Genomic DNA, 26,803 nt, shown 5'->3' on the forward strand with positions numbered 1-26,803 from the left:
GATCATATTTTAATCCATACAAGTAAATCTTGCCAGGTGCCTATGGCTCATGCCTATAATCTTCTTTATTCAGAAGGCTGACATCTGAGGATCACGGTTCAAAACCAGCTCAGGCAGCAAAGTTCTTGAGACTCTTATCTCCAATTAATCATCAAAAACTGGAAGTGGGGCTGTGGCTCAAATCGTAGAGTGCTAGCCTTGAGCACAAAATCTCAGGAACAGAGCCCAGGCCTGAGTTCAAGACCCAAGACCAGCATGCACATGCATGCACACCCATACCCCCCCACACACACATCTTAACAGAGAAAAAATTTGAAATAATTTCCTGTATCCTCATATATCATAATGGAATAAAACTTGAATTCAATGGTAAAAGAAACTTCTGAAACTACATAAATATATGTAGATTAAAAAAAACACATTTTAGGTGGTAATAGGATTGAAGCTCAAGAACCCTGAGCCATACCTTCAAGCCCAGCAAGATTTTTTTAATTTAGCTTAATATAATTTAATTTTTGTCAGTACCAAAATTTGAACTTAGGGCCTTGAGCTTGATCAGCTTGCTTGCTCATTTGGACCTCTACCACTTGAGCCACATCTCCAGCCTGGCTTTTGGGTGCTTAATTGGAGATAGAATCCTGAGGACCTTTCTTCTGGAGCTGGCTTTGAACCATGATCTGCCAAGTCTGAGCCTTCTGAGTAGCTAGGATTACAGGTATGAGCCACTGGCACCTGGTCCAATCATATACTTTTAAATCATCAGTGGATCATTGAAGAAATCTGGAAAGAAATGCACACATCATAAACACTATAAAGAATAGTACATTATTTCTATCCCAGGAGTAAGTAAAAGGCATGAAAGAAAGCATTGCTGGTGGTAGATAATGAGGAAAAAGCATAGGATTTCAATGCTGGAGAAACCTGTTGCTCGAGGAATCAACCAAAATCATTCCCTTGCTATCTTTTATAACAGCTCCCAGGAAAAGCATTTATCCACTTATATCTCCCAAATATGCCAACTAACATGACAGGGTATTGCCACAGAGTCTCAGACCTTTCTGTCTTCTACAGCTCCCTCCCTCCCCCTCATCATTCAGTAATCACTGAGGAACAATGGTTGATCCTCTAGAAACCCAAGTTAATTAAGAAAGAATTCTAAAATAGTAAAGCCTTGACACATGGTTTTATGAAATATCACATGCACACACATATACACACACACTTTTTTTTCTGCAGTGCTAGGAATTAAATCTAGGGCTTCTTGCATGCTAGCAAGCACTCTACCACTGAGCCCAAGACTAGATTATAATAAGACTCAAGAATCAAGATTTTTTTTTTGAAGATGACATTTGCTAAGTACCTGGCCCAATCAGCCACAAAAGAATGCACAATGATACCAACCTGGCAGCGAAATTGAGCATTTCAGTTTTACAACACTAATATTAATGTACAAATAAGTTTAACACTTGAAACTTTCACATAACATTTCCATTATTTCTAATTTCAAATATAGGAAAATAGCTTTAAACTATCATTATTATCATGTAGTATATTAAATGATTCTTATAACAAAAATCCCCCTTAGCTGGGACCAGCTTAAAGTCTTCCAGCCTAGGCTATGGCTACAAAGGAAGACCCTGTCACAAAAAAAGTAACTTAAGCAGGGGGCTCAGAAGGTGGCTCAGTGGTAGAGTGCTTCCCTTACATGCATGAGTCCCTGGGTTTGATTCTTCAGCACCACATAAGCAGAAAAAGCCAGAAGTGGCAATGTGGCTCAAGTGGTAGAGTGCTTGCCTTGAGCTGAAGAGCTGAGGGACAGGGCCCAGGCCTAGAGTTCAGGACCCACGACTGGCAAAAATTAAAAAAAAAAAAAAACTTAAGCAAAGATTTCCCGTGTCTTTAAATAAATTAAAATACAAGATAAACTGAAGAGCCAATCATACAGCCCCACCTCACCTCTTATTAGTATAATAGAACATCTAAATTCTTTAACTTTTCAACAAATGCAAACTCACAACCACCTCTTTCTAATGTTTTTTTTTAATTTATCCTTTTAAAGTCACACACACTTTTTAATCTTCACAATGACAGTCATCATCTTAATCTACATTGCTTATGAAGTCTGACCTTTAACAATAAAACTATTTTTTTTACAAATTGGACTATATGTACATTTCTTTCCTTTTACTTAGTATTAGCTGCTCCCTCTTTCTCTCATTCCTCTTTCCAATGTTTAAAAAAATATTTTATTGTTATTATAAATGTGATGTTCAGAGGCATTACTTTCATAAGTGTTTCCAATGTTTTATTCTCAAGGTCCACTGTGGCAAAAAGGCTCAGTTCTGGTGGGTGGATTTCTAGGTTCTTACTTGTCAGATGTCAAAGGATGAAAATAGGTATTTTAAAAGGTATTTATATCACGACCCTGGGATACTTACTAAGCTCTGCATTGAATAAAAAAGATCATAACAATGCAAACTGGGATTGGCACTGGTGACTCCTGTTCGGAATCCTCCCTCCTCAGGAGGCTGAGACCTGTAAGATGGAGGTTCAAAGCCAGCCCCATTAACCAACAAAATGCCGGAATAGAGGCGTGGCTCAAGTGGTAGAGCGCCATAGGTGAGCTGGAAAAACAATCCAGCAAGCCTGCCCATCCAGTGTGCCCATTAAGCATGAGACCCTGAGTGCACACACCTGCTTACCTGCACAGGCGCATGCACATGCACACACACACACACACACACACACACACACACACACACACACACACAGAAATGCAAACTGGAAGTGATTTAAACCAAACAGAAAACACTGTCCCACCCCCACCCCCAACTGTGTTTTTAAAAACATTTCCAAGCCTAGCATGTCAGCCAGCAGCTCAAGACCCTGTCTTTTGAGGGTTTGTTTTTCTATTTTTTTGCCTTACTGGGATTGAACCTAGGAACTTGGGCTAAGCAGGTCTGGAGCTGGAGCCACACCCGCAGCCCCCAAATTTTCTTTATCCCCTCTCCCTCCCCCCCCCCCGTCCACTTTACATAAAACCGCTCACTTGTGGGCTTTGTAATCATTCCTCAAATCATATGAAGAGTTGGTCGATATTTAGACTGCGGTTAGGAAAAATTGTTCTAAAATAGCTGACATTATTAACTTAAAAATTTAAAAAAAAGGGGCTGCCACGGGGGAAAAAATAGCACGAAATCAGTTTCCACGTTGCTTACGCCCCTGCACTACCTGCAATCACTTTACAGATTAGTCCCAGCGGACGCGACGCCCGTCAAATTCTGCCCAACGTTCTCACGATCTCCCCGCTGCGACACCGATCTATGAGACCAGCCCATCAGCTCCGGACGACAGCCACGCGGGCTTCAGGAAGCCGCAGTTCAAGGCCCGACACCTGAGCGGCGGATCGCACTCAGCCCCGGCGTGTTGGGCGCAGGGGGAGGGCCGTCAGCCCGGAGCCCGCGAATCCCACCCCCCTCCCCCCGCTAGGTAGGCAACGCCGGGCTGGCTCCCCCGCAGAGCCCCTGCGACGGGAAAGAAGCGCAACGCGGGGACACCTTGGCCGGGGGGCTGCAGTTAGGGCTCGTGCGCATTTTCCAGGACGTGGAGAGGGCGAACGCGCAAACCCAGCCAACGCTCTCGAGTTGGCTCCATCGACCTCAGATTCCCCTGTATCCACCTCACATTCCCCTATCTACCTCAGAACGGCCCCCCATTCTACCTCGTACCCCACCCCCACCTCCAGCCATACGGGGGCCAGCACCCCAGAATTTCCTTGGGCACCAAGCATGGGCCCCAAACACACTTGTTACCCACCCTCAACACCCACAAGGACATCCACTCACCCTGCCACCTCAGGAAGGAACCTTGCCACCCGCAGACAGGGTGCGGCCTCAGGACCTCGCTCCTACTTGACCCCAAAGAGGGCAAAGGCGTTCATCTAAGCTCTGCGCCACCCCTTCCCATCCCCTCCCCCCGCGCTTTATAACCTGTGCCAGGCGCAGCCCGCCCCTTTCCCCGGGGGAGGGGAGGGGGTCCGAAGCCATCTCCGGCACTTGGAGGTTTTTTTTTTTTTTTCTTTTACCTGCAGGCCTGATATTGGCTGGTGGCAAAGTCCGCACGGAGACTGACTCGGCTAATTTCCCGGAGAGCAGAGCACCTCGAGTAGCCCCTTCAGCCCGGGATCCCGCTCTAGAACTGCTGCTGCGCTCCATCGGGATGCGCCGCCCGCACAGGCGCACTACCCAAACCTCCGCGCTGCACTGGACTCGTGTGTGTCCGCATGCGCAAGCGTCTTCACTCCGGGAGCGCGGTTCTCACCCAGGTCCCGCATGCCGCGCCGGACCCTCGCGCACCCGCACGCGCATTCTCTTACTGAGCGCGCACGCGCACACTGTGCACAGCTTCTCACACAGCATGCCTATCATCTGCCTTGGTTCTCACGCATTGGGTACATGGAATGCACATGTAATATACATAGTTTGTACTGCATATATTAGTACACAGGTCCTTACACATGATCGAACAAACAGTGCACGGACCCGCCAAACCTCGGCACGCACGCAACATACACAATTCTTCCTGCCGTGTGTACACATAGCAAGCACACACCACATACAGACAGGACCTACATGCACTCATAGCGTGTAATGATGTAGGGTGTGGTTTCTCACAGTGGCCACACACACACCTTGCTGTGTGAGCATAGTGCCCACACACGTGTGCCTGTCCATGTTTAGACACTGGGGTGTGGAAGTGTAAACTTAATCTGTTCTAGATATAGTTTCAGGCGAGGTCTTCAGATGTGGGCGCCCCTGTGCCAGTGCCGCAATGCGTACAGACACCAGCTCTGGGTACAGTTCCTGGCTAGGTCCTTAGGTGGGCGCCACTCAGGCTGTCATGAGACCTATCCTCCAAGCACAATTAAGTTCCAGTGATTGACTAGCCGCGTTTAGTGAGCACCCCTCCTCCACGCTCTTTGCTCATCTCAGGCGGTCGATCACTCAGGACAGACTCCAGCAATGCTATCAAGGAAAGCTAAGATGGCCTTCTAACTATGCTCCACTTCCCATCCCTCTCTCCTGCCTAAAATATGTACTGTTCGGCATCTCAACAAAGGACAACCTTTGGAAACACATGCAGAAGCAACTGGTAAGTGTATTGCTTCACAAGTGAGGTCAGAGGATAGGGGAGATATTTCTATTGGACCTCCTTTTATTCCTGTCACACACATTTATTACGTCTCTTTGAAAGTATGAAAGGGCCGTGGGTGTAACCCAATGACAAGAGTGCTCATCTGACATGCATGAGGCACAGAGTTTAATCCTCACCACAACAGAGCAACAAAAAAAACATATCAAAAAAAGACATCTTTCCAGGGGCAGCTCAAGCCTCTAGGCAATAACAACCTAGGCATAGCCTGCCATGTGATAGTCCTCCTCAGAGCCCCAGGCCACACGTCTTTTGGGTTGTTCCTGGAGGATGATCAGCCTGGAGGTTTTATTCTAACTCTTGAGGTGTAAGACCTGGCTAAAAATGACGATAAAGCCCGGCATAGGGGGCTCATGCTCTAATCCTAGCTGCTTAGGAGGTTGAGATAGAGAAGATCCTGATTCCAGACCAGCCCATGCAGAGTTGGAGAAATAACCCACCCTTTTCAATCAAGAGCGGGACACAGTAGTCCATGCCTGTTAAACTAGCTACAACAGAAAAGTCTAACATAGGCAAGCCATGACTTAACAGGAAGCAAGACTTTATCTGAAAAATGACCAGCAAAAGTCAGTATGGAGGCCTGGCTCAGCGGTAAGAGCTCCTGTCTGGCAAGCATAAGAATCTGAGTTCAGGGTGGGGTGGGTACCTGTAGCAACTATTCAGGAGTTGCAAATCTGAGGCAAAAGTGGCTGAATTTTGGGTATATCTACATTATTCTGAGGCTGCTTCAGGGAGAGGAGGGATAAAGATGGGGATGAACGTTGAATACATGACAACTATGTAACAGGGAAAGAGAAAGCATTAAAGGGCTAGTTTGATCAAAATATAGTATATGAACATGAGATACAACTTGGTACAACTGATACACATTAAAAAACAATGAGGGGTTGGGAATGTGGCTCAGTGGTAGAGTGCTTGCCTTGCATGCATGAGGCCCTGGGTTCGATTCCTTAGCACCACATAAGCAAAAAGAAAAAAGCCAGAAGTGGCGCTGTGGCACAAGTGGTAGAGCGCTAGCCTTGAGCTGAAGAGCTGAGGGACAGCGCCCAGGCCCAGAGTTCAGGCCCCACGACCGGACCCAAAACAAAAATGACAAGAGCTGGGGACCTGTGGCTCATGCTTATAGTCCTAGCAACTCAAGAGGCTGAGATCTGAGGATTGTGGTTCAAAACTATCCTGGTGAGGAAAATCCATGATTCTTATCTGCAATTAACCACCAAAGAACTAGAAGCAGTGGCTTAAGTGTTAAGAGCACCAGCCATGAGCAAAACAACTAATGATCTACACCCAGACTCAAGCCCCAGTACTTGCACAAAAAAGACAAAAAAATCGTGAGCAAGTTGAGCCAGGTGATGTTAGTGACCCAGGAGGCTGAGATCTGTATTCCAAGCCAGTATTGGCAGATAAATTCAAGACTCTTAAATCCAATTCACTAGCAAAAAGCTGGAAGTGGAGATATGGCTCACAAGGTAGACTGACAGACATGAGCAACATTAGCCTTGTGAAAGCAGGGGGGAAGCATTGGGAGAGGGTAAGGCCTAGGAGTTCAGGTTCCAGTACCAGTACACACACGTACACATGTACACATACATGTATACAGTCATTACTTGGTACCAAAATGTCTATTATATATGACATGGCAACTTGATATCATTCTGAAAAATTGAATTACTACCAGAAAATGTCTTCTTTGGCACAAATCTACTTGCTGAGAAAAATAACCACATGTTTGGAATATGATTTAATGAGCCCATTCAGATCAAACAACCAAAACCAGGCAAAAAGAAAAAGAAACATAACATATGCCTCTTCCTTCAAGTCACATTGTTTTAAAAAAATCAAAATTTCAGAACAGAATCACTACGAACAAGTTTAATTCAAGTATTTGTTTGCAAAAATTCAATTGTGTACATTGTTGAAAGTTGTTTCATATTTTATTTTCTAATTGCAGTAGTTTGCATCTGATTTCTTTACAATATTCCACAAGATGGGAAAGCAAACCCTCAAACCAGCCAGTACTATTTGTCATTAATCTATACTAAAAACGACACATTAGAGACTTCCGATGAAATACTCCCCATAGCCATCAAAATTAGTAATTATAAACTTTCTCTAATGAAATATAGTGCAGTTGGTATTCTATAAAATTATCTTCAAGCAATTTTTGAGACTTCCATCTGTTAGTCTTAAGTTGGTAGCAAGTACATTAACTATTGTGTCCACATGAGTACAAATATATATTCTACATGTTCTACGATAGGAGTCAACTGCAAGCAAAAGATAAGGTAAATGGTGACTACAGAGGACATGCACTTTCTCTTAATAGCCCTAGCTAAAAGCCAAGAGACAGACACTGCTCTAAGTGTTACACATACCAACATCTACCTTATTAATCCTCCCAACAATTCTGTGCAATAGATATTGTTTTCAGCATCCCTGCCTTAAGGATGAGGGGCATCAAGTTGAAACAAGCTAGAGAAGGTGCAAGTGGTAACAGAGTAGAAGTTAGGGTACAGGTTATATAACCTCAGCCAGGGCCCCCTACTTGCCCCTTTCTCACACCTTGCCTCATAAGTTCCTGGAGGGTGTGTGTGTACATTCAATACACTTTCCATACCACTCAATCTAGTATTTTTCCATACTATACCTACACTGAAGTCAGATTATTCTTTATTTGTCGGTCATGGGGCCTGAACTGTGGGCCTGGGCACTGTCCCTCAGCTCTTCAACTCAAGGCAAGTGCTCTACCACTTGAGCCAAAGCGCCACTTCCAGCTTTTTCTGCTTATGTGGTGCTGAGGAATTGAACCCAGGGCCTATGCGTGCAAGGCAAGCACTCTACCACTTAGCCACATTTCTAGCCCCTGAAGTCAGATTATTCTTGTCTGAATAGGAAGAAGAAAAACAAAGATTAAAAAAAGGACAACTGTAGTACTATATGCAAAATTCATGGGAGTTCTAACAGTATAAATGAAACTTATCCTCACTAAGCAGGATAGATAAGCATCTCATATCAATACAAATTCCTTCCACCTTTATGACAACACACAAAAAATCTTTAATTCTGACACATTAATCATTGAGTCACTGTCAATACTGGATATCATTAAATGTGTACAAAATACAAATCAAGTGGAAATCTAGCTAGGTATTCTATTCAAAACATGCATTTACCTATTTGATTGCTCAATTACCCTGCAGTCAACACTAATAGTTTATACCTATTCATAACTTAATGTTTATGTGAAACATACAATATTAAGTTTGATTACAAGTCATTTTTAGCTATTACTTACAGTCACAATTCCAGAGATATGAAAAGTAATAGATCAATGAGTACTTTTCAATAAAATATAAAACTTTCCATCACACATAATTTCCACACTCCTAAAATGGGCTCTGTAATAGCTTGATGTCCAAAAAAGATTTAACAACTAAACCTTGGCAAGTCTTTCCCTTTGCCAGTCTTGGGGCTTGAACTCAGGGCTTGAGCAGTCCTTGAGTGTCTTTGCTCAGGGCTAGCACTCTACCACTTGAGCCACAGCGCTACTTCTGGCTTTTTCTGTTTATGTGGTATTGAGAAATTGAACCCAGGGCTTCATGCATGCTAGGCAAGCACTCTTACCACTAAGCCACATTTCCAGCCCTGGCAAGTCTTTTTATATAATGTTTGGTTTGACTTAGCCACTTTAGTTAACACTACATGTATATAATCTAACTAGAAGTAGAATAAAGATACAACCCTATCAAATATTTTTGTTTAGGTGGTGCTAAGGATTAGAAATAGGGCTTTGCACAAGCTTATTAAATTAGTAAAAGACCACACACATTTAGCAGTAAAAAGCATTTTTAGATCTCATTTATTTTCTCTCTGGGTATTAGCTTAACTTTCAGAGGTGTTTTTTTTTTTTTTTTGCTAAGAGCCATTTGGATATTTGTAATATCATTTGAGAGCTATACAAAATTATCATGGCAGTCCACCATGGGTAGCTGTGAGAAGCATTACCAGTATGTTCCCACATATACCAAATGATTTCGAAGGCTTTACTGCATGGCCTGAAGGACTGGACATTCTCCACCACAGACTAGTCTTGCATTATAGGAATACAAAGGATTCCCCAAAGCAAAGTTTTCTTGAGGACTAATTTTTCCAAGTAGCATTTTATATGTGCTACATTACCTTAACAATTTTTTTTCTTTCTGCAAGTCTTAGGTCTTATATTCAGGGCCTAGGATGTCCCTGAGTTTTGCTCAAGGCTAGTGCTTTGCCACTTGAGTCACAGCTCCACTTCCAGCTATTGGTGGCTAACTGGAGCTAATAGTCTCATGAATTTTCCTATCCAGGCTGACTTTAGACCATGATCCTCAGATCTGTATCTACAGAGTAGCTAGGACTGTAGGCACGTGATACTGATGAACAGCCCTACCTTAACATTTTTAATCATGAGTTCAGATTTTCCAGGATACACCAGCATGGACTGCAGTTACTATCTAGACATAAAAACATTAACCACTGTGGATACATGACTTGGAGTCCTAAGTTATAAATTTAAAAAAATCCTTAAACTCCTTCGTTAGAGGAGTTAAGTAGTAAAACCAACTTTTGAGTTATACAATTCCACTTGGAATTGTATAATATATGCAGAGTCCCTTCATTACAAAATATCATGGAAGGATCAGGATATAGACACACTGCAAAGTTCCTCTTATACAGGAGCCTTGATACCTTAGGTTTAGAGTACTTATGAAGATAGTAGCTAAGTATACTCTTCAAGAGTGGTTTCTTTTGGTATTAAAAACCAGTCGGGCCAGGGGCTGTTGGCTCTGCCTGTAATCCTAGCCACTCAGGAGGCTGAAATGTGAGGCTCTTGGTTCAAAGACAACCTGGGCAGAAAAGTCTGTGAAACTCTTATCTCCAATTAACCAGCAAAAAGCCAGAAGTAGAGATGTGGCTCAACTGGCAGAATGCCAGCCTTGAATGAAAAAGCATGCAAGAGCATAAGGACTTGAGTTCAAACCCAAGTACCTGCAGCAGGAAAAAAAAATTATTGATCTCAGATGCATTCCACTTAGAAGTTGTCAGAAACTACACAGAATAGGAATAAGATTAGAGAAGATCTGCATTTGTTGTTGTTGCCCATCCTGGGGCTTGAACTCAGGGCCCAGGAGCTGTACCTGAGCTGTTGTGCTCAAGGCTAGTGCTCTACCACTTGAGCTACAGCTCCACATCTCGCTTTTTGATGGTTAATTGGAGATAAGTCTTTTGGCTTTGTCTGCCCAGCCTGGCCACCAATGCCTGGCTAGATCTGCTTATTTTTAAGTTGCAGTACCACTTTTCATCACTGTGGCTAAAGAGGTCCGACTAGTCCACCCCTAATTTCACTTTATTAGTGGCTAATAACTTAAAAACTAAAATAAGGGCCAACCTAAATTCTCAATATAAACAAAAACAACCTCTCCCAAAAGAACTGTCCTCATAACAAATCCTGAATACAAGGTCAAGGTACAATATACTCCGATAGTGACATTCTACTGTATCTCTCAGCTATAGCTGTTCTATTTCAAAATTGGAGACCACCTTTCATTAAGTTTAATATCCCTCCTGTTTCCCCAGCTCAGATATAAGTTGAAAAGTTATGCAAGTTGTTATGAACCTAAGTCTTCATTTATATACATTTTATATGTTTATAAACCACTCAAAATTAAAAATTACATGAATATGACTTCTGAAAATAAAAACCAAAAATTTAAATATAATCTTTCTGATCTGAAAAAATATTCTAAACGCATACAATCAACAAAAATCTTTCCATCTTTGGGAAATTTTCTTATGCATACTAGTAAAAAAAAAGTCACTTCAACTATTCTATCAGTATTTCCATATTAAGATAACTGGGTGCCACCTAGTGTTCAACTTCTGCAACTGTTAGCATAACAAAAATTGCAGTTAAAATCTAGGTTCAAAAAATTATTTTGCAAATGCTTCTTCTCCCTAAATATTTATGATGTCAAAATAAGACCATGAAAAGAATGTGTAGGATGATATCAAAATATAAAATACTAATGCTACTTAAATATGAAAAACAAACTAATTGAGTTTGATTCCAAATACAGATTTCTTCCCTCAAGTCATATCAAACCTCAAAGCATCTAGACTAACTTGTACACACTTAAAAGACTGTATAATTAACAGGCCAGTCAAGAGTAGGACTTAATCATAATTCATGAGTATGAGGCAAATTGTTTATTCAAGACATCAATTTACTTACTAGATGTAATCAAAGTAGTAAAAGCAGTAATGCTTTTTTTTTAACTTTTAAATTAAGCGTGGTCTTAACATAATGTTAACAGTTTTTAAAGAACCTTAGTAACAAGGCTATCTGCCTTAACAAATTACAATCATGCTATTAAGTTTTGAATCTTCTTTAAGAGTTACTGCCGGATTTCAAACTGCAGGACAATCAGAAAAACTGGAATGTAAGATGCTGAGTCGAACTAGATCTGAAAGACAAAAGAACATCAGGTCAAAGGAAAAAACAATTCACATATCCCAGCAGTCAGCTAACGGAAATGTCCACTGCCTTAGACTATCTGAGAAACAAACCCATTTGAAGAAGAAATACCCATATACCAGGTTTTTCTCAATTGAAAAATATCAGTTAATTTCAGATCCTTTATAATGTTTTCTGTTATGTACAATATAAAAGCTCAGGGTCTTCTCTGTTGTGCTAGTGATTTGCAATTTTATATTTTGGAATTGAGAACAGACACACGGGAGCATAGTTGTCCAATTTAGAACAAGTATGTCCTAATTCCTTTTCTCCATCTGGATATAGAAATAAGTATAAAAGCTAAAGCACCTACCAAAGCACATGGAAAAAAATGTCTCGGGGAATAAAGGGTTCTAAATGATATAGAAAGATATCATAAAAAGCTCAAGAAAATGTATATTATTTTAATAATCACTGTCTTTACAATCTCCCTGCCTGCCTACTGGGCATTAGAAGCACTGACACAGATCTTGAAATCTTTTCCTAAGAAAATCTTTACCTTGCTTAGATCCTTAATCTATCACTTGGGTGTGTATGGTTAAGATTCCTTTATCTTCTAGAATCCTATCTCAGGACAGCTGTCAAAATGTTTGGTTCAGGGGCTGGGAAGGTGGCTCAGTGGTAGAGCGCTTGCCTTGCATGCCTGAGGCCCTGGGTTCGATTCCTCAGCACCACATAAGCAAAAAGAAAAAAGCCGGAAGTGGTGCTGTGGCTCAAGTGGTAGAGCGCTAGCCTTGAGCTGAAGAGCTGAGGGACAGCGCCCAGGCCCAGAGTTCAGGCCCCACGACCGGACCCAAAAAAAAAAAAGGTTTGGTTCACTCCTTATTCCACAATATACCAGCTACATGTCATTAATCTTACTGCCAAAATATGGATAAGTTAATTTTAAAAAGTCTTTTGACTATATGCCAGTAGCTCATGTAATCCTAGTTACTTAGGAAGCTGAGATCTGAAAATCAAGGTTAAGAGTCAGCCCAGGCAAATTCACAATTCTTTTTTTGGGGGGGAGGGGGCTGGTCTTGGGACTTGAACTCAGGGCCTTTGCACTGTCCCTGAGCTTTTGGTGCTCAAGGCTATTGCTCTAACACTTGAGCCACAGCTCTACTTCCAGCTTTTTGGTGGTTAATTGGAGATAGAGTGACACATGCTGAGCGCTGGTGCCTCATACCTCTAGTCCTAGCTACTCAAGAGGCTGAGATCTGAGGATAGCCTATCTGAGCAGGAAAGTCCATGAGACTCTTATCTTTAATTAGCCACCAGAAAACTGGATGTAGAACTCAAAGTGGTAGAGTACAAGCCTTGAGCACAAAAGCTCAGGGACAGCACACAGGTTCTGAGTTCAAGCCCCACAACCGACCAAAAAAATGTTTTTAAAAAGGTACATGGACTTTCCTGCTGGGCTGGCTTTGAAATGTGATCCTTAGATCTCACTCTCCTGATTAGCTAGGAAAGGCATGAGCCACCAGTGGCTGGCTAAATTCACAATTCTTCATCTTTTCAAATAACAATCAAAAAGTTGAAAGGGGAAGTATGGTTCCAGCAGTAGAGAGACAGCCATGGGCAAAGAAGCTTCATGAGAGTGTGAGCCTGGAATTCAAGTCGCAGTATTGAAAAATAAAAAGTGTCTGTACTTGACTAGGCTTCGGTGGCTCGCACCTGTAATCCTAGCTACTCAGAAGGCTGAGATCTGAGGATCACAGTTCAAAGCCAGACCCAGCCTGGGCAGGAAAGTCTGTGAGACTTAACTCCAATAAACCACAAGAAAACCAGAAATGGCACTGTGGCTCAAGAGGTAGAGACTTGAGCTGAAGAGCTGAGGGACAGTGTGCAGGCCGAGTTCAAGACCCATGACCAACAACAAAGAAAAGTATCTGTACTTAACATGTTCACTTTTCTTTCCTGTCATTAATCCCTAAAATAATACAGGACAGCAACTACTTATGATTTGCATTGTATTAGGTATTAATATGTAATTTAAAGACAATGTAAAGAACATGAAAGAATATATACTACAGATTTTTATATAAAGGACTTCAGTATTTGCAGTGTGTGTGTGTGTGTGTGTGTGTGTGTGGTGACAATGTAAAGAACATGAAAGAATATATACTACAGATTTTTATATAAAGGACTTCAGTATTTGCAGTGGTGTGTGTGTGTGTGTGTGTACATGCATGCATGTGTGTCCCTTAAAGTGACTGTAGTGCCGGATCCTAGTGCTCACACCTACAATTCTAGCTACTCAGGAAGCTGAGATCTGAGGATTGTGGTTGAAGAGGTCAAGGACAGTAACCAAGTCCAGAGTTCAAGCCCCAAGACCGACCAAAAAAAAAAAAGTGACTGTAGAATCCCAGTGGTATTACTTGTCCTTAAATCATATTTCCCCAGGTCTAGCCTTGTATCTCTGAAAATCTTGGGTAATTCTACTGTACAACTTTGGTGCTCTAGGTATTATGAAATTACATCTTTCAATCAAATCAAATGTTACTATTTTTCGACTTAAAACAGCTCAAACCAGATTTGAGAGTATCTTATGATATCCTAATCAATTCTTAAATTGATATTACTAAAAGACCAAGTTATAAACTTTGTTAACTTCAGTAATAACAGAAGAGCAGTGAGCCCTTCTTGTGGATACTACTTTATTATTAGGAAAAAACTATTTTCCTCAAAATCAACATACTAACCTCAAACCAAGAATATGCCAATAGAGAATACTAAACACATAAAACCATGAATTTGTCAATAGCTTTTTATTTTATCAATGATTTCAATGTATGTTCTAATTTCAATGCTTTATATAGAGCTGGTTCAAACAATCCTTTCTTTTTTTGAGACAGTCATACTATATACCTAATTGGGATGATATGGCTATATACTATGTCTAGTGTATAATAATTCTTTTATTTTACTTGAACAAGTACACTCCTTTGATATGGTCTTGTATTTCTCAACTGTTTACTAAACTTCTGTTTTTGTGCTAGGCACCAGTGGCTCATGCCTGTAATTGTAGCTATTCAGGAGGCTGAGATTTGAGGATAGCAATTTGAAGTCAGCCAGGACAGGAAAGTCTGTGAGACTCTCCTCTCCAGTGAAGCACCAAAAAAGCCAGAAGCAGAGGTACAGCTCAAGTGGTACAGCACTAACCTTGAGCAAAAGAGCTCAGGGATAGTACCCAGGCCCTGAGGTCAAGCTCCAGAATCAGCACCATAAAACCCCACAAAACTTTAGTGGTGCAGAGGACAAAGCCTGTGGCTTGGACATGCCAGACAACCAGTCTATACATTTCACTTACGTACCCCTGGCAACTAAATTTCTTTTTCTCCAATGCTGGGGGTTGAACCTAGGGCCTAACACATGAGCCACACCAATCCTAGATATTCTTTTTGGTGGTATCAGTGTTTACCTTCAGAGCCTCATGACTACTTTGCTTGCATGCTCTGCAGGTGCTCTACCACTTGAGCCATACCACTAGCTTGACCATTTTTGTCAGTCTTGGGTCTTGAACTCAGGGCCCAAGTACTGTCCCTGAATTTCATTGCTCCAGACTAGCTTGAGACATAGCTCCATTCCTGCTTTTTTGGTATTTATTAGAGATGAGAGTCTCATGGACTTTACTGCCCTGGCTGGCTTTGAACTGTGATCCTCAGATTTCAGCTTCCGGAGTAGTTAGGGTTACAGGTGTGAGCTACTTGTACCCAGCTTAGCTTGACTTTTCACTGGATAATTGGGAGATGGGGTCTCGACTTTTCCTTTCAGCATCCTCCAGATTTCAGCCTCTTGATTAGCTAGGTGTGAGTCTCCAGTGCCCAGCTCAGTCCTATTTATTCTTAAGCCAGTTATGATTAAAGTACCTGGCATTTGTATTGCCAAAATAAAATCAGGTGTGATGGTGCATGCTTGAAATAGCAGCAATCAAGGGCCTAAGGCCAAGGCGTCTCTAGCTCAAAGCTAGTATGGCTGGCTATACAGTAAGAGCCTGTTTTTTTTCTTTTGAAAACCTATCTTAAAAACAATTTTAAAAAACCCCAGCATAGGGGCTGGGAAGGTAGCTCAGTGGTAGAGCGCTTGCCTTGCAAGCCTGAGGCCCTGGGTTCGATTCCTCAGCACCATATAGGCAAAAAGAAAAAAGCCGGAAGTGGTGCTGTGGCTCAAGTGGTAGAGCGCTAGCCTTGAGCTGAAGAGCTGAGGGACAGTGTCCAGGCCCAGAGTTCAGGCCCCACAACCGGACCCCCCCCCAAAAAAAACAAAAAAAACACAGCATATATCTAGAACAATCAGATGAAGACTGTAAAAATGCACAAATATTACCATATTTTATCCATGTTCACCCTCTATTACCTTCTCTTACTCCCTAGCACCTCTCTGATCCCCTCCCCTTTCCCAGTCACCCTACTAACTTTCGATCCCTCCAACAACTTAAATACTCTTACTATTTAAGTGTTCTACATTTCTAATATTAAAGAAACTGAGCAGAAAGGACTGATTTTTGAGTATAGTTCTTAAACATGAGTTCAGGTATACTTACATCATCAATATCTTCATCATCGTCCCCAATGTCATCAAACTGAATTTCATCATCATCCCCAGGTCCAAAGGTATCAGTTTCATTGATTTTAGCTAAAGACACAATTGACAAATACATTCATGATGTAACTGAAATGTTATATCATGTAACTGCCTACAAGTGGGTCTAATATAAAATGTGGTTAGTATAAAAGGAAACTATAAGCCAACCATATAACTTTGTTTTTATTATAAGAAGAGCCTTCTAAACTTCTTTCTTCCTACCAATTCTACTATACAGAGTAAAATATTATACCAAGTTCCATATAAGTGTTAAAAATGAACTATACAACTTGTGGGTGAGGAAGGGAGGGAAAACTGGGAGACAGTGAGGGAAGGGGTGGCACAGTCCAAAAAGAAATGTACTCTTGGCTAGGAATGTGGCTTAGTGGTAGAGTGCTTGCCTAGCATGCATGAAGCCCTGGGTTCTATTCCTCAGTACCACATAAAAAGAAAAAACTGGAAGTGGCGCTGTGGCTCAAATGGTAGAGCTAGCCTTGAGCAAAAGAAGCACAGGGGCAGTGCCCAGGTTCTGAGTTCAAGCCCCAGGACTGGCAAAAAAAATTCTCCACGACAGATACAAGAATACATGGATTGAAAATTGACTTAAAAAGTCTCAAGTACCTAGTTATTGTTTTTACTTTGTATTTAACATATGAACACTGAGTCTCTGAAAGGATTTTTTTAGAGTGCTGAGGGCCCAACTCTGTAGGCATATCAGATAAAAAAATTCTTAAAAAAATTTAAAAATAAATTTAACAAAATAATTCCTCTTCTGACTGGCATCCTGCAGAAATATGGGGCTTATATACTAAAGTAAAATTTCAAAAGAAGTTTCTTTACCAAACACCAACAGATAAACTAAACATCATATAATTAATTCAGTCATTACCATGTTCCGGTAGCTCGCCATATGCCTTCAGACTTCTTGCTTCATCTGCATTGTATTTTAAAATTACATCGGCTTTGTTATCCTTAAAAAGAAATAGCTTTCAGAACTGATTATATTGGTACAAGTTATTTCATAAATTATTTTTAAATTGAATTTAAAAAATCATTTTTTACTGGGCACCAGTAGCTCATGCCTATAATCCTAGTTACTTAGGAGGCTGAGATCTAAGGATAGAGGTTCGAAACCAGCTGGGCTACAAGTCCAGGGCACTCTGATCTCCAATTAACGATCAAAAAGCTGGAAGTGGAGCTGGGGGTTAAGTGGTAGAATACATGCTTTGAGCAAAAAATTCAGGGACAGCACCCAGGCCCCAAGTTCAAGCCCCAGGACCAACACGCACACAAACACACTTTTGCTATTGTTTTGCTACAATTTCTTTAAAATTTAAAGTTTTCTTCCACTCTCTGGAAAACATGAGTTTAACCCAGAAATAGCTTAAATGCATGATTAATAATTAACAAGCTCAGAAAAGACATTTATAGATTTCACTTTAATAAAAGCAGAATTGTATATATTCTAGCTTTTTTTGAATGTGTCAATATTGGGGTTTGAACTCAAGAGTTTGGGCACTGTCCCTTAGCTTTTCTGCTCAAGGCTACTATTCTACCACTTAGGCTACTGGTCTACTTCTGGCCTTTGGATGGTTTTTGGAGATAAGGAATCTTGTACTTTCCTGCCCTGGCTGGTTCTGAATCATAATCTTCAGATCTCAACCTCCTGAATAGCTAGGAGTCATTGGTGCCTGGCTGTTTTTTAAATTCATTTTTACTATTACCCTTTTGTTAGAAGTCTTTTGTAATAGAAGTTTCCTGGAACCATAATTTGCAGAGTGCTAAAACACTACAATTCAAAAACAGAGGAGCACCATGGCCTAAGGAAATATACCATTCCATGTAGTTGTGCTTCTTTGGATATGTATCAATGAGAAGCTCCTGGAGTTTTTACATTTCTTGGAAGAGTCACAGATATGTTAATAAATTGAAGGCTAAATTACTTGTCTGTTCACCTAAGCTTTGTTTTATGCCCATTTAATATTGTTGTCTGTGCTGTAATTCATAATTGTGATACCATTTTGGATGTGTAAAATTGATTTTCTTGTAAACTCTTATAAAAGAGTTCAATAGACTATTGTAGCTGTTAAAAAAGAAACCCCCTGTTTTTATTGATGCCAATAAAAAAACAGTATGGGGGGGGAGAGAAATTCAAATGTAATATTTACCTGATAGTCACGGAGACCAACCAATATGATGTCTGAGGTATTTATCCAAACCTACAAAAGAAAAATTACTGCATGTTGTATTTAACATGAAATGAAAAAAATCAAGATTTTTCCAGAGAAATTATGATTTGTTTAGAAATTAAAGGACTTGAAATTATGAACAAGTTCAAGTGGTTATGATATATGAGAAGAGAAAAATTACATGGTTTTATCTCCTGTCTCTTCCTGTGTTCCTTGCACCCACATACACACTGTTTCTAAGACCTCTTTAGCTTGGGAACAAGATTAACATAATCAAATTACAACCACAAAAAACAAAATCAGAGTTGGGACACTATTACTTACTTTTTCGGCTAGGAATTGAATTCAAGTACATTCAAGAATTTTTTTTTTTTTGGCCCGTCGTGGGGCTTGAACTCTGGGCCTGAGCGCTGTCCCTCAGCTCTTCAGCTCAAGGCTAGCGCTCTACCACTTGAGCTACAGTGCCACTTCCCGTTTTCTGGGTGGTTTATTGGAGATAAGAGTTTCACGGACTTTCCTGCCCTGGCTGGCTTTGAACCATGATCCGCAGATCTCAGCCTCCTGAGTAGCTAGGATTACAGGCATGAGCCACCAGCACCCGGCATGACATTCATTTTTATTAAGAACAAAGGTTTTGAAAGTATCCCTCAGCTTGGACTTGTGGGCTATTTCCTTATGATTCAGATTAAATATTTTGGGTAGGAATACAACATAGGTGTCTTGCTGTTTGACTCTGTAGGTAAATTGCTGGCCCTCATATAAAGTGTTGATTGAGGTGAAGGCTGGTACAATCCGTACCTCAGTGGTAGACTATGGTGTGCTTACATTGTGAAAGGCCCAGATGGATCCCAGCAAAACACACACACACACACACACACACACACACACACACACACACACACACACACACACACACTTTCTCCCTACAAATAATTTTATTCTTACACAAATCTCTATACTTACCTTTTTTCTCAATTTCCCTCTAATATGACATAACCTCTTTACACCATCAAAACACATTGCTTCTAATCGTCCATTTCCCAACATTTTGATCACCTGAGCGTATTCTGGGGAAACAGAGAAGGTATGAAACATTGCTCAAATTTTTGATAAAAGCAATTTTAAATATCTATACACAATTGACAGGAGTTTAAAAGTTCTATTGGCTAGGAATAAATACATACAATGGAAATATAAATACATACAAGGAATTTAAATACCACGCCAGTTAATGGTAGAGCTAGAGACTCTGTAATGCTATTTCTTTAATAACCCGTGTCTGCTGTTAAACATGCTTTAATTATCTACTCATTTTGAGTAAGCCGATTACTTACTGTCTTCATGACTATATGCTGTTCCTGGAGATCAAAGGTGGACTGTCTCAATATGTATGCCACACCCCATCAATCTCTTGTATGTTCAGAGCCTTACCCAACTTTGATCTTTTCTCTAAGAACCTTTAGAGGTAAAGCTCATGGACTTTTTAAGTATAGTTTTTTGGTAATGTTCTACAGTTCTTAGAAAGCCAGAAAGATGTTCCAAAAATAGTTTAGCCAGTATCTTTTCACTGCCTACGTTAAAGAACTCTGAGAAAGGGATTATGAGACCAAGTGGGAGGGTGGCAACTCAAGAGGCACAGAATTTCAGGGGTTGACATGAGGAAGTGACTTAACATAGCAGGCCCAGTACCTCAAGATGACTGGAGGCAGCCTCTCTTCCAAAGTAGAGAAGAAAATACAAGGATGGGGGGGGGGGGTGTAAAGCCCTGTCTGCCCAAATAAACCACTGGAGGAGGCACAAATGACTAAGGCTAAGAAAATGTTTCATATTTTAGTGTTTTGTTTTTGCCAATCTTAGAGCTTGAACTCAGGGCCTGGGCACTGTCCCTGAGCTTCTTTTGCTCATGGCTAGCGCTCTACCACTTGAGCCACAGCGCCACTTTCTGGCCTTTTCTGTTTATGTGGTACTGTGGAATCGAACCCAGGGCTTCATGCATGCTAGGCAAGCACTCACCATTAAGTCACATTCCTAGCCCCTATTTTAGTGGTTTATAGGTACAGCACAAGGGTTCAACTAAGTGGGCTCCATCCCTAGCATGGCAAAAGGATACAAGGAGGGGGAACAAAACTGTACAGTATGCTTATGAAAGGAGGAAGTGATTTAGTGAGAACTTATTTAGTGTTACGAATCTTGATCAGGTATTAACAAAAAATCTTTTTGGTCTAGAAAAGTCAATCATTCAGTTTTACTTTGTTGTAGTTGATTAATCATATACTGAGGGTACTGGGTAACAAAGCTCTATAATAATCTGGGATTCAGCCTCCAAATGTATATAATCTAGCTGGGTGCTAGTGGCTGCCTCATGCCTGTAATCCTACCTACTCAAGGAGGTTGAGATCCAGAAGATGGTTGTTTTGAGGCCAGCCTGAGCAGAAAAGTCCTAGAGACTTTTATCTCCGATTAACCAGCAAGATGCCAGACTCAAGTGGTAGAACATCAACTGTGAGTGAAAAAAATTAGTGATAATGTGAGGAGTTTAAGCCCTGGTAGTGGCACACATATTTAAAAAGTGCAGTCTACTGAATACACTGTGCTACATGATTGATTAATTAATCAGCAAAAAAAAAACAGGAAGTGGAGCTGTGGCTCAAGTGGCAGAATGCTAGCCTTAAGCACAAAAGCACAGGGACAGTGCCCAGGCTCCTAGTTCAAGTCCCAGGACCAGCACAAAAAAGAAAAAGAAAAAAGCTCACTAAATCATGGAATATCAATTATAGCTTTCAAGGCTACATTTCCTGTCTAATTAATTCTTCGTTGTACCGCAAATGTTCAAGAAAGCCTGTGTATTTACAGAAATGCACAAATGCATAGTGAGTAGACCAGAAAACCTGAAAGAGAGGCTCTAGAGAACTGTGAGGAATGTGAAATGGAGAAAAGTAAAGGGAGATGCGGTTTCCAGTTCAGGATTATGAACAGGATCCCTGTTAAATATATAGAGTAAATCTCATAGTTAAAGAAGAAAAGGTGTATGAGGTGAGGTAGTGCACACTGCAGAAGAGGAAGCAGGAAGACTGAGTTTAATGTAAGTAAGCCTGGCTACATATATTAAAGCAAGCCTGAGCTATATTGTAAAAACTCTGCCTCAAAAACTAAAATAATGAAAAACAAGGGCGCAGGATGTAGCTCAGTAATAAGAGCTCTTGCCCACCAAGTATAAGACCCTGGAATCAATCCCCCAGTACCACAATAAAAGCTAAGTGGAACCTACCAAAACTATTTAAACTTGGAAGTTTTGAACCTGACCACTGACTTGAGAGACAGTCCTTTTAAATACATTATACTGTTTTGTGGAGTTCATTTGCAGTTACTCCTATGACAAGTCTTATCTTGGTATTTCTGTCTGTTTTGCCTGTATGAGTTGATAAAAAGTACTCTGTAATAAGATGGCAACAGTCTTTTCTTTGCAGTACAATGAAATGCGATATTCCTGTTTTCTCAATTCCACGAAGTACTTACAATAAAATCTTTTATTTAAAAAGAGTTCTAAAAACGTCCCAACTTATAAAACTGCTTACCTTGTCCATCTTCCTTGAAGACCAGCTCTCTTTTCTCAGATTCATTTTCATTCTTACCTCTACGTCTATTTTTACCTCCTTTACCTAATGGTTTTTATAGAAGAAATGAAAGATTTGAATTATTTGCAAAGCAGTAAGGGATATTAAATGAAGGCTTCTTTATCATACTAACATCACCACACCACCTTCCCTACTCTTCATGGAATTTTCTTTGACACTTTTGTGACAAGAAACATAAATCTCCATTTAAAACAATGTATGCTGGTGGCTGGGCGCTAGTGGCTCATGCCTGTAATCCTAGCTACTCAGGAAGCTGAGATCTGAGGATCAAGGTTTAAAGCCTGCATGGGTAGGAAAGACTGAAATTCTTATCTCCAATTGACTACCAAAAAACCCGAAGTAGAGCCATGGCTCAAGTGGAAGAACACTAGCCTTGAGCTAGTACTTGGGACAGTACCCAGATACACACAATCACTATCTCTTGGGATGAAATTCCAGAGTCTAACACAAGCTAGACAACTGTTTTGTGTTTTAAATAAGTGAAATTATACAATTAAAATACTCAACTTATTTTCTTTTACACAGCTGGTGTTTAAATGACATCCCTATTTCAATTGTTTATACAGAAGCCGTATTTGCAACTACTATGCAATAATACAACATATTTACCTGTCCCAATCATCCTATAATGCATGTGAAGTCCCAGTTTACCATGTTCATTGAACTCAGATATTAAATCAATATACTGTATATCTTTAAATTCTTCATTTTTTAAAATGCATGAAAAGAAACTATGCTGAAAATGAACTATACAACTTGTGGGCAGGGAGAGGAAGAAAAAACTGGGAGAGAAAGAAGGGGTGGACATTGCCCCAAAAGTAATGTACTCACACCTGTAATCCTAACCCTCAGGAGGCTGAGATCTGAGGACTGCGGTTCAAAGCCAGCCTAGGCAGAAAAGTCCATCAGTCTCCTATCTCCAATGAACCACCAGAAAACTGGAAGTGGTGCTGTGGCTCAAGTGGTAGAGCGCTCACCTTGAGCTCAAGAGCTCAGGCACAGTGCCTAGGTTGAGCTCAAGCCTCACGACCAACAAAAAGAATAGAAAAAACAAGTAACGTATTCATTACCTGACTTATGAAATAGTAACCTCTCTGTACCGACATCACCTTTATAATAGCAATAAAAAATAAAAATAAAAGGCAGTGGCTAGCTGGATGCCAGTGCCTCACATCTGTAATTCCAGTTACTTAGGATTTTGATTCAAAGCCGGCCCAAGCAGAAAAGTGTGGGACTCCATCTCCAAAATAACCTGCAAAGAGCTGGGCCTGGAGAGTGTGGCTCAAGTGTTAGCTAGGAGCATAAGCAAGCAAGCAAGCCAACCAGCCAGGAGGCCTCAATGTGAGCAACAAAAAACTAATTTAAAAAACCACCAGGGGCATAAATAAATAGGAAGCATCCAGTGGTATAAAAAGGAAGCTTTCATGTTCGCTTATACATACACTCAAAGTATCTTTGGAAGATCAGATACAAAGTATTCTCTTTTGGTAGGTGGTGTGGGTTTGAACTCTGGGCTTGGGCATTGTCCCTGAGCTCTTCAGCTCAAGGCTAGCACTATAGCACTTGAGCCACAGCACCACTTCCGGTTTTCTGGTGGTTAATTGGAAAGAAGAGTCTCATGGACTTTCCTGCCCAGGCTGGCTTTGAACCGCAATCCTCGGATCTCAGCCTCTTGAGTAGCTAGGATTACAGGTGTGAGCCACAGGTGCCTAGCTCAAGCTCAGTTTTACTCAAAATTCATTTTTCCTTTTTTAAAAGGCTGATCCTTAACATCCTTATTTGTTGTGTGACCCTCGTGACCATGCTCTTAACCACTATGTAATGTCATCCACTTAATTGTAACAATCACTTTATGAGTTCACTCAATCCCAGATTACTAGTAAGTTCAGTGAAGCTCAGTGGTTCTATGAGGCTACAGTCAGTGAGCAGAGGTGTCCAAATTCACCTTTTTTGGTTGGTTATAGGGCTTGAACTCCAGGCTGGGCACCTTCCCTGAACTTTTTTTGCTCAAGGCTACTACTCTACCACTTCGAGCCACAGCTCCACTTCTGATCTTCTGGTGGTTCATTGGAGATAAAGAGTCTCATGGACATTCCTGCCCATGCTGGCTTTCAACTGCAATCTTCAGATCTCAGCCTCCTGAGCAGTTTCAATCAAAAGCATGAGCCATCAGCACCCAGCCAAGATTCATATTTAATGGTATTTTTTTCTAAGTCCTCACATTAGAGTACATCACCAAAGCCTTTTCTTCTTATTGCAAAAGCTAACTACAACTGGCAACCATTTCCAAAAGATGGGAAGACTCTAAGTGGTAGGGATATCAAGGGATTCATGGGAAAACTTTACAGAGGCAGCCAGAGTTCCCAACTCAAATAAAATGACCATGCATGTGACAATCTCTGTAAAGGCAGACGTCTGGAGCAAGGCACTGGTGGTACTTGCCTGTAATCTTAGCTAATCTTAGCTATTCTTATCTCCAACTGACCACCAAAAAGCTAGAAGGGGAGGTGTGGCTCAAGTAGAGTGCTAGCCTTGAGCACAAAAACTCAAGGGCAGTGCTTAGGTGCTTAGTTCAAGCCCCAGGATCCACATGTGCACATGTGTGCACATGCACACACGTATCTAACTTCTACAATTAGTGTACTTACTTTCACCTGGGATAGCCTCACATAGCTCTGCTATTGTTAGGTGGGCCTCCACAATTCCCTAACCTGTTCTCTCTTTTTTTAACTTTTAAAAATTATTAAGGTGTTGGGGCTGGGAAGGTGGCTCAGTGGTAGAGCGCTTGCCTTGCATGCATGAGGCTCTGGGTTCGATTCCTCAGCACCACATAAGCAAAAAGAAAAAAGCCGGAAGTGGTGCTGCGGCTCAAGTGGTAGAGTGTTAGCCTTGAGCTGAAGAGCTGAGGGACAGGGCCCAGGCCCAGAGTTCAGGCCCCACGACTGGACGCCCCCCCCAAAAAAAATTATTAATGTGTTGTACAGAAGGGTTACAATTCCACAAGTCAGGTAATGAGTACAATACTTCTTAGCGTCACTCCTTTCTTGAGTCAAGTATTTGAGGAATTGTCAGCACATTGAAACTCCAGAGAAAAAGGTGCCCTCTAGCCATTTAATCAGCAAATTTGTTGATCTAGAGCACAAGTGCCACTAAGAGTAAGAATCATAGCTGCTCTGTTCACCGAGCTATACACCCAAATTTGTCAATTTTTCAAACAAACCAGTCAATAATAATCTATTTCTAAAGGAATGGTCATTGTCAAATCATAGGTGGTAACCTATTTAAAGACTGCGAGTACTTTACCCAAATGCTTTACATGACTGGCCAAAAGATGCTTTTATCCGGACTTGAGAATGGGTTTCTAAGAATTTCTAGAGGAAATATATTGGTAAGAATCAGCCCAGGGCTGGGAAGGTGTCTCAATGGTAGAGCGCTTGCCTTGCATGCATGAGGCCTTGGGTTCGATTCCTCAACACCACATAAGCAGAAAAAGCCGGAAGTGGTGCTGTGGCTCAAGTGGTAGGGCGCTAGCCTTGAGCCGAAGAGCTGAGGACAGGGCAGCCAGGCGCAGAGTTCAGCCCCCATGACCAAAAAAAGAAAAAAAGAAAAAAAAAGAAAAAAAAACAGAATCAGCCCCAAACAAAAATCATCCAACACATAGTTGATGGCAATTTTTATTTCTTGTGTCAACTATCTCAAGGTTATAATCACCAGGCTTCATAAGTTTCCAATGAAGAAAAACAGATAAATATTACTTTGTTTCTATATTCGACAGTCTTGAAAAGTTCTTTTTCTTTGAGTAGCTTAAAAACACGGAGGACTCAATTAGATTTACATGTATTGGGATGGTTATGGTAGTTTCTTCTAGAAAGAGTGAAGAGACAAGGGAAGGATAAACGGAAGGTTTAAAATCAATCTGTGAAAAGAAAAACAAAACAAAACCAATCTGTGTTGTAATTCTTAAATTCAGGGGTAATGGATTCTTAGTATCTATTGTATTTCTGTATGCTTCAAACGTTATTTGTAAAACAAAGATTTATTTCTTGTTAACTTAGGCAGAATTAATCATACCTTAAACATTCCACTTGCTATTTTATTGCTACAAAATGAAATGCTCTTTATTTCTCTTTTCAAAGAATGATATCAGACTTAAGGGTATAAAAAAATAGAACAAAATAGGTAACCTTTTAAATCTGGTTATCTTTCTAAAAGAACATTTAGTCCCTAAAGGAAATAAAAATTTCAGGGCTTGAGCACAGTCCCTGAGCTTCTTTTGCTCAAGGCTAGTGCTCTACCACATGAGCCAGAGTTCCACTTCCTTCTTTTTTAGTGATTAATTGGAAATAAAAGTCTCATAGCCTTTCCTGCCTGGGCTGGCTTCAAACTGTGATCCATAAATCTCAGCCTCCTGAGTAGCTAGCATCACAGGCTTGAGCCACTGGCAATGAAAATTTCAAATCTCTTCTTTAGGGGCTGGGAAGGTGGCTCAGTGGTAGAGTACTTGCCTTGCTATGTCTGAGGCCCTGGGTTCAATTCTTCAGCACCACATAGGCAAGTTCAAGTGGTAGAGCTCTAGCCTTGAGCTGAAGAGCTGAGGGACAGCGCCCAGGCCCAGAGTTCAGACCCCACGACCGGACCCCCCCCAAAAAAAG

General features: G+C 41.0%; 1 protein-coding gene across 1 annotated transcript in view; it reads right to left on the bottom strand.

Annotated features, from left to right (window-relative positions):
* Nucleotides 1–11,431: 11,431 nt before the first annotated feature.
* Nucleotides 11,432–26,803, bottom strand: part of Eif1ax (eukaryotic translation initiation factor 1A, X-linked) — a 28,190-nt gene continuing 12,818 nt past the window's right edge. The window contains exons 2-7 of the mRNA XM_013026458.1: nucleotides 22,092–22,175; nucleotides 19,480–19,583; nucleotides 18,496–18,546; nucleotides 17,217–17,298; nucleotides 16,287–16,378; nucleotides 11,432–11,711 (exon numbers count right to left, since the gene is read on the bottom strand). Coding sequence (XP_012881912.1) covers nucleotides 11,706–11,711; nucleotides 16,287–16,378; nucleotides 17,217–17,298; nucleotides 18,496–18,546; nucleotides 19,480–19,583; nucleotides 22,092–22,175 — 419 coding nt within the window. The 3' untranslated portion in view covers nucleotides 11,432–11,705. The remainder of the gene's footprint in view (nucleotides 11,712–16,286; nucleotides 16,379–17,216; nucleotides 17,299–18,495; nucleotides 18,547–19,479; nucleotides 19,584–22,091; nucleotides 22,176–26,803) is intronic.

Source organism: Dipodomys ordii, unplaced genomic scaffold (assembly GCF_000151885.1).
Source record: "Dipodomys ordii isolate 6190 unplaced genomic scaffold, Dord_2.0 Scaffold94, whole genome shotgun sequence".
Classification (NCBI taxonomy): Eukaryota; Metazoa; Chordata; class Mammalia; order Rodentia; family Heteromyidae; genus Dipodomys; species Dipodomys ordii.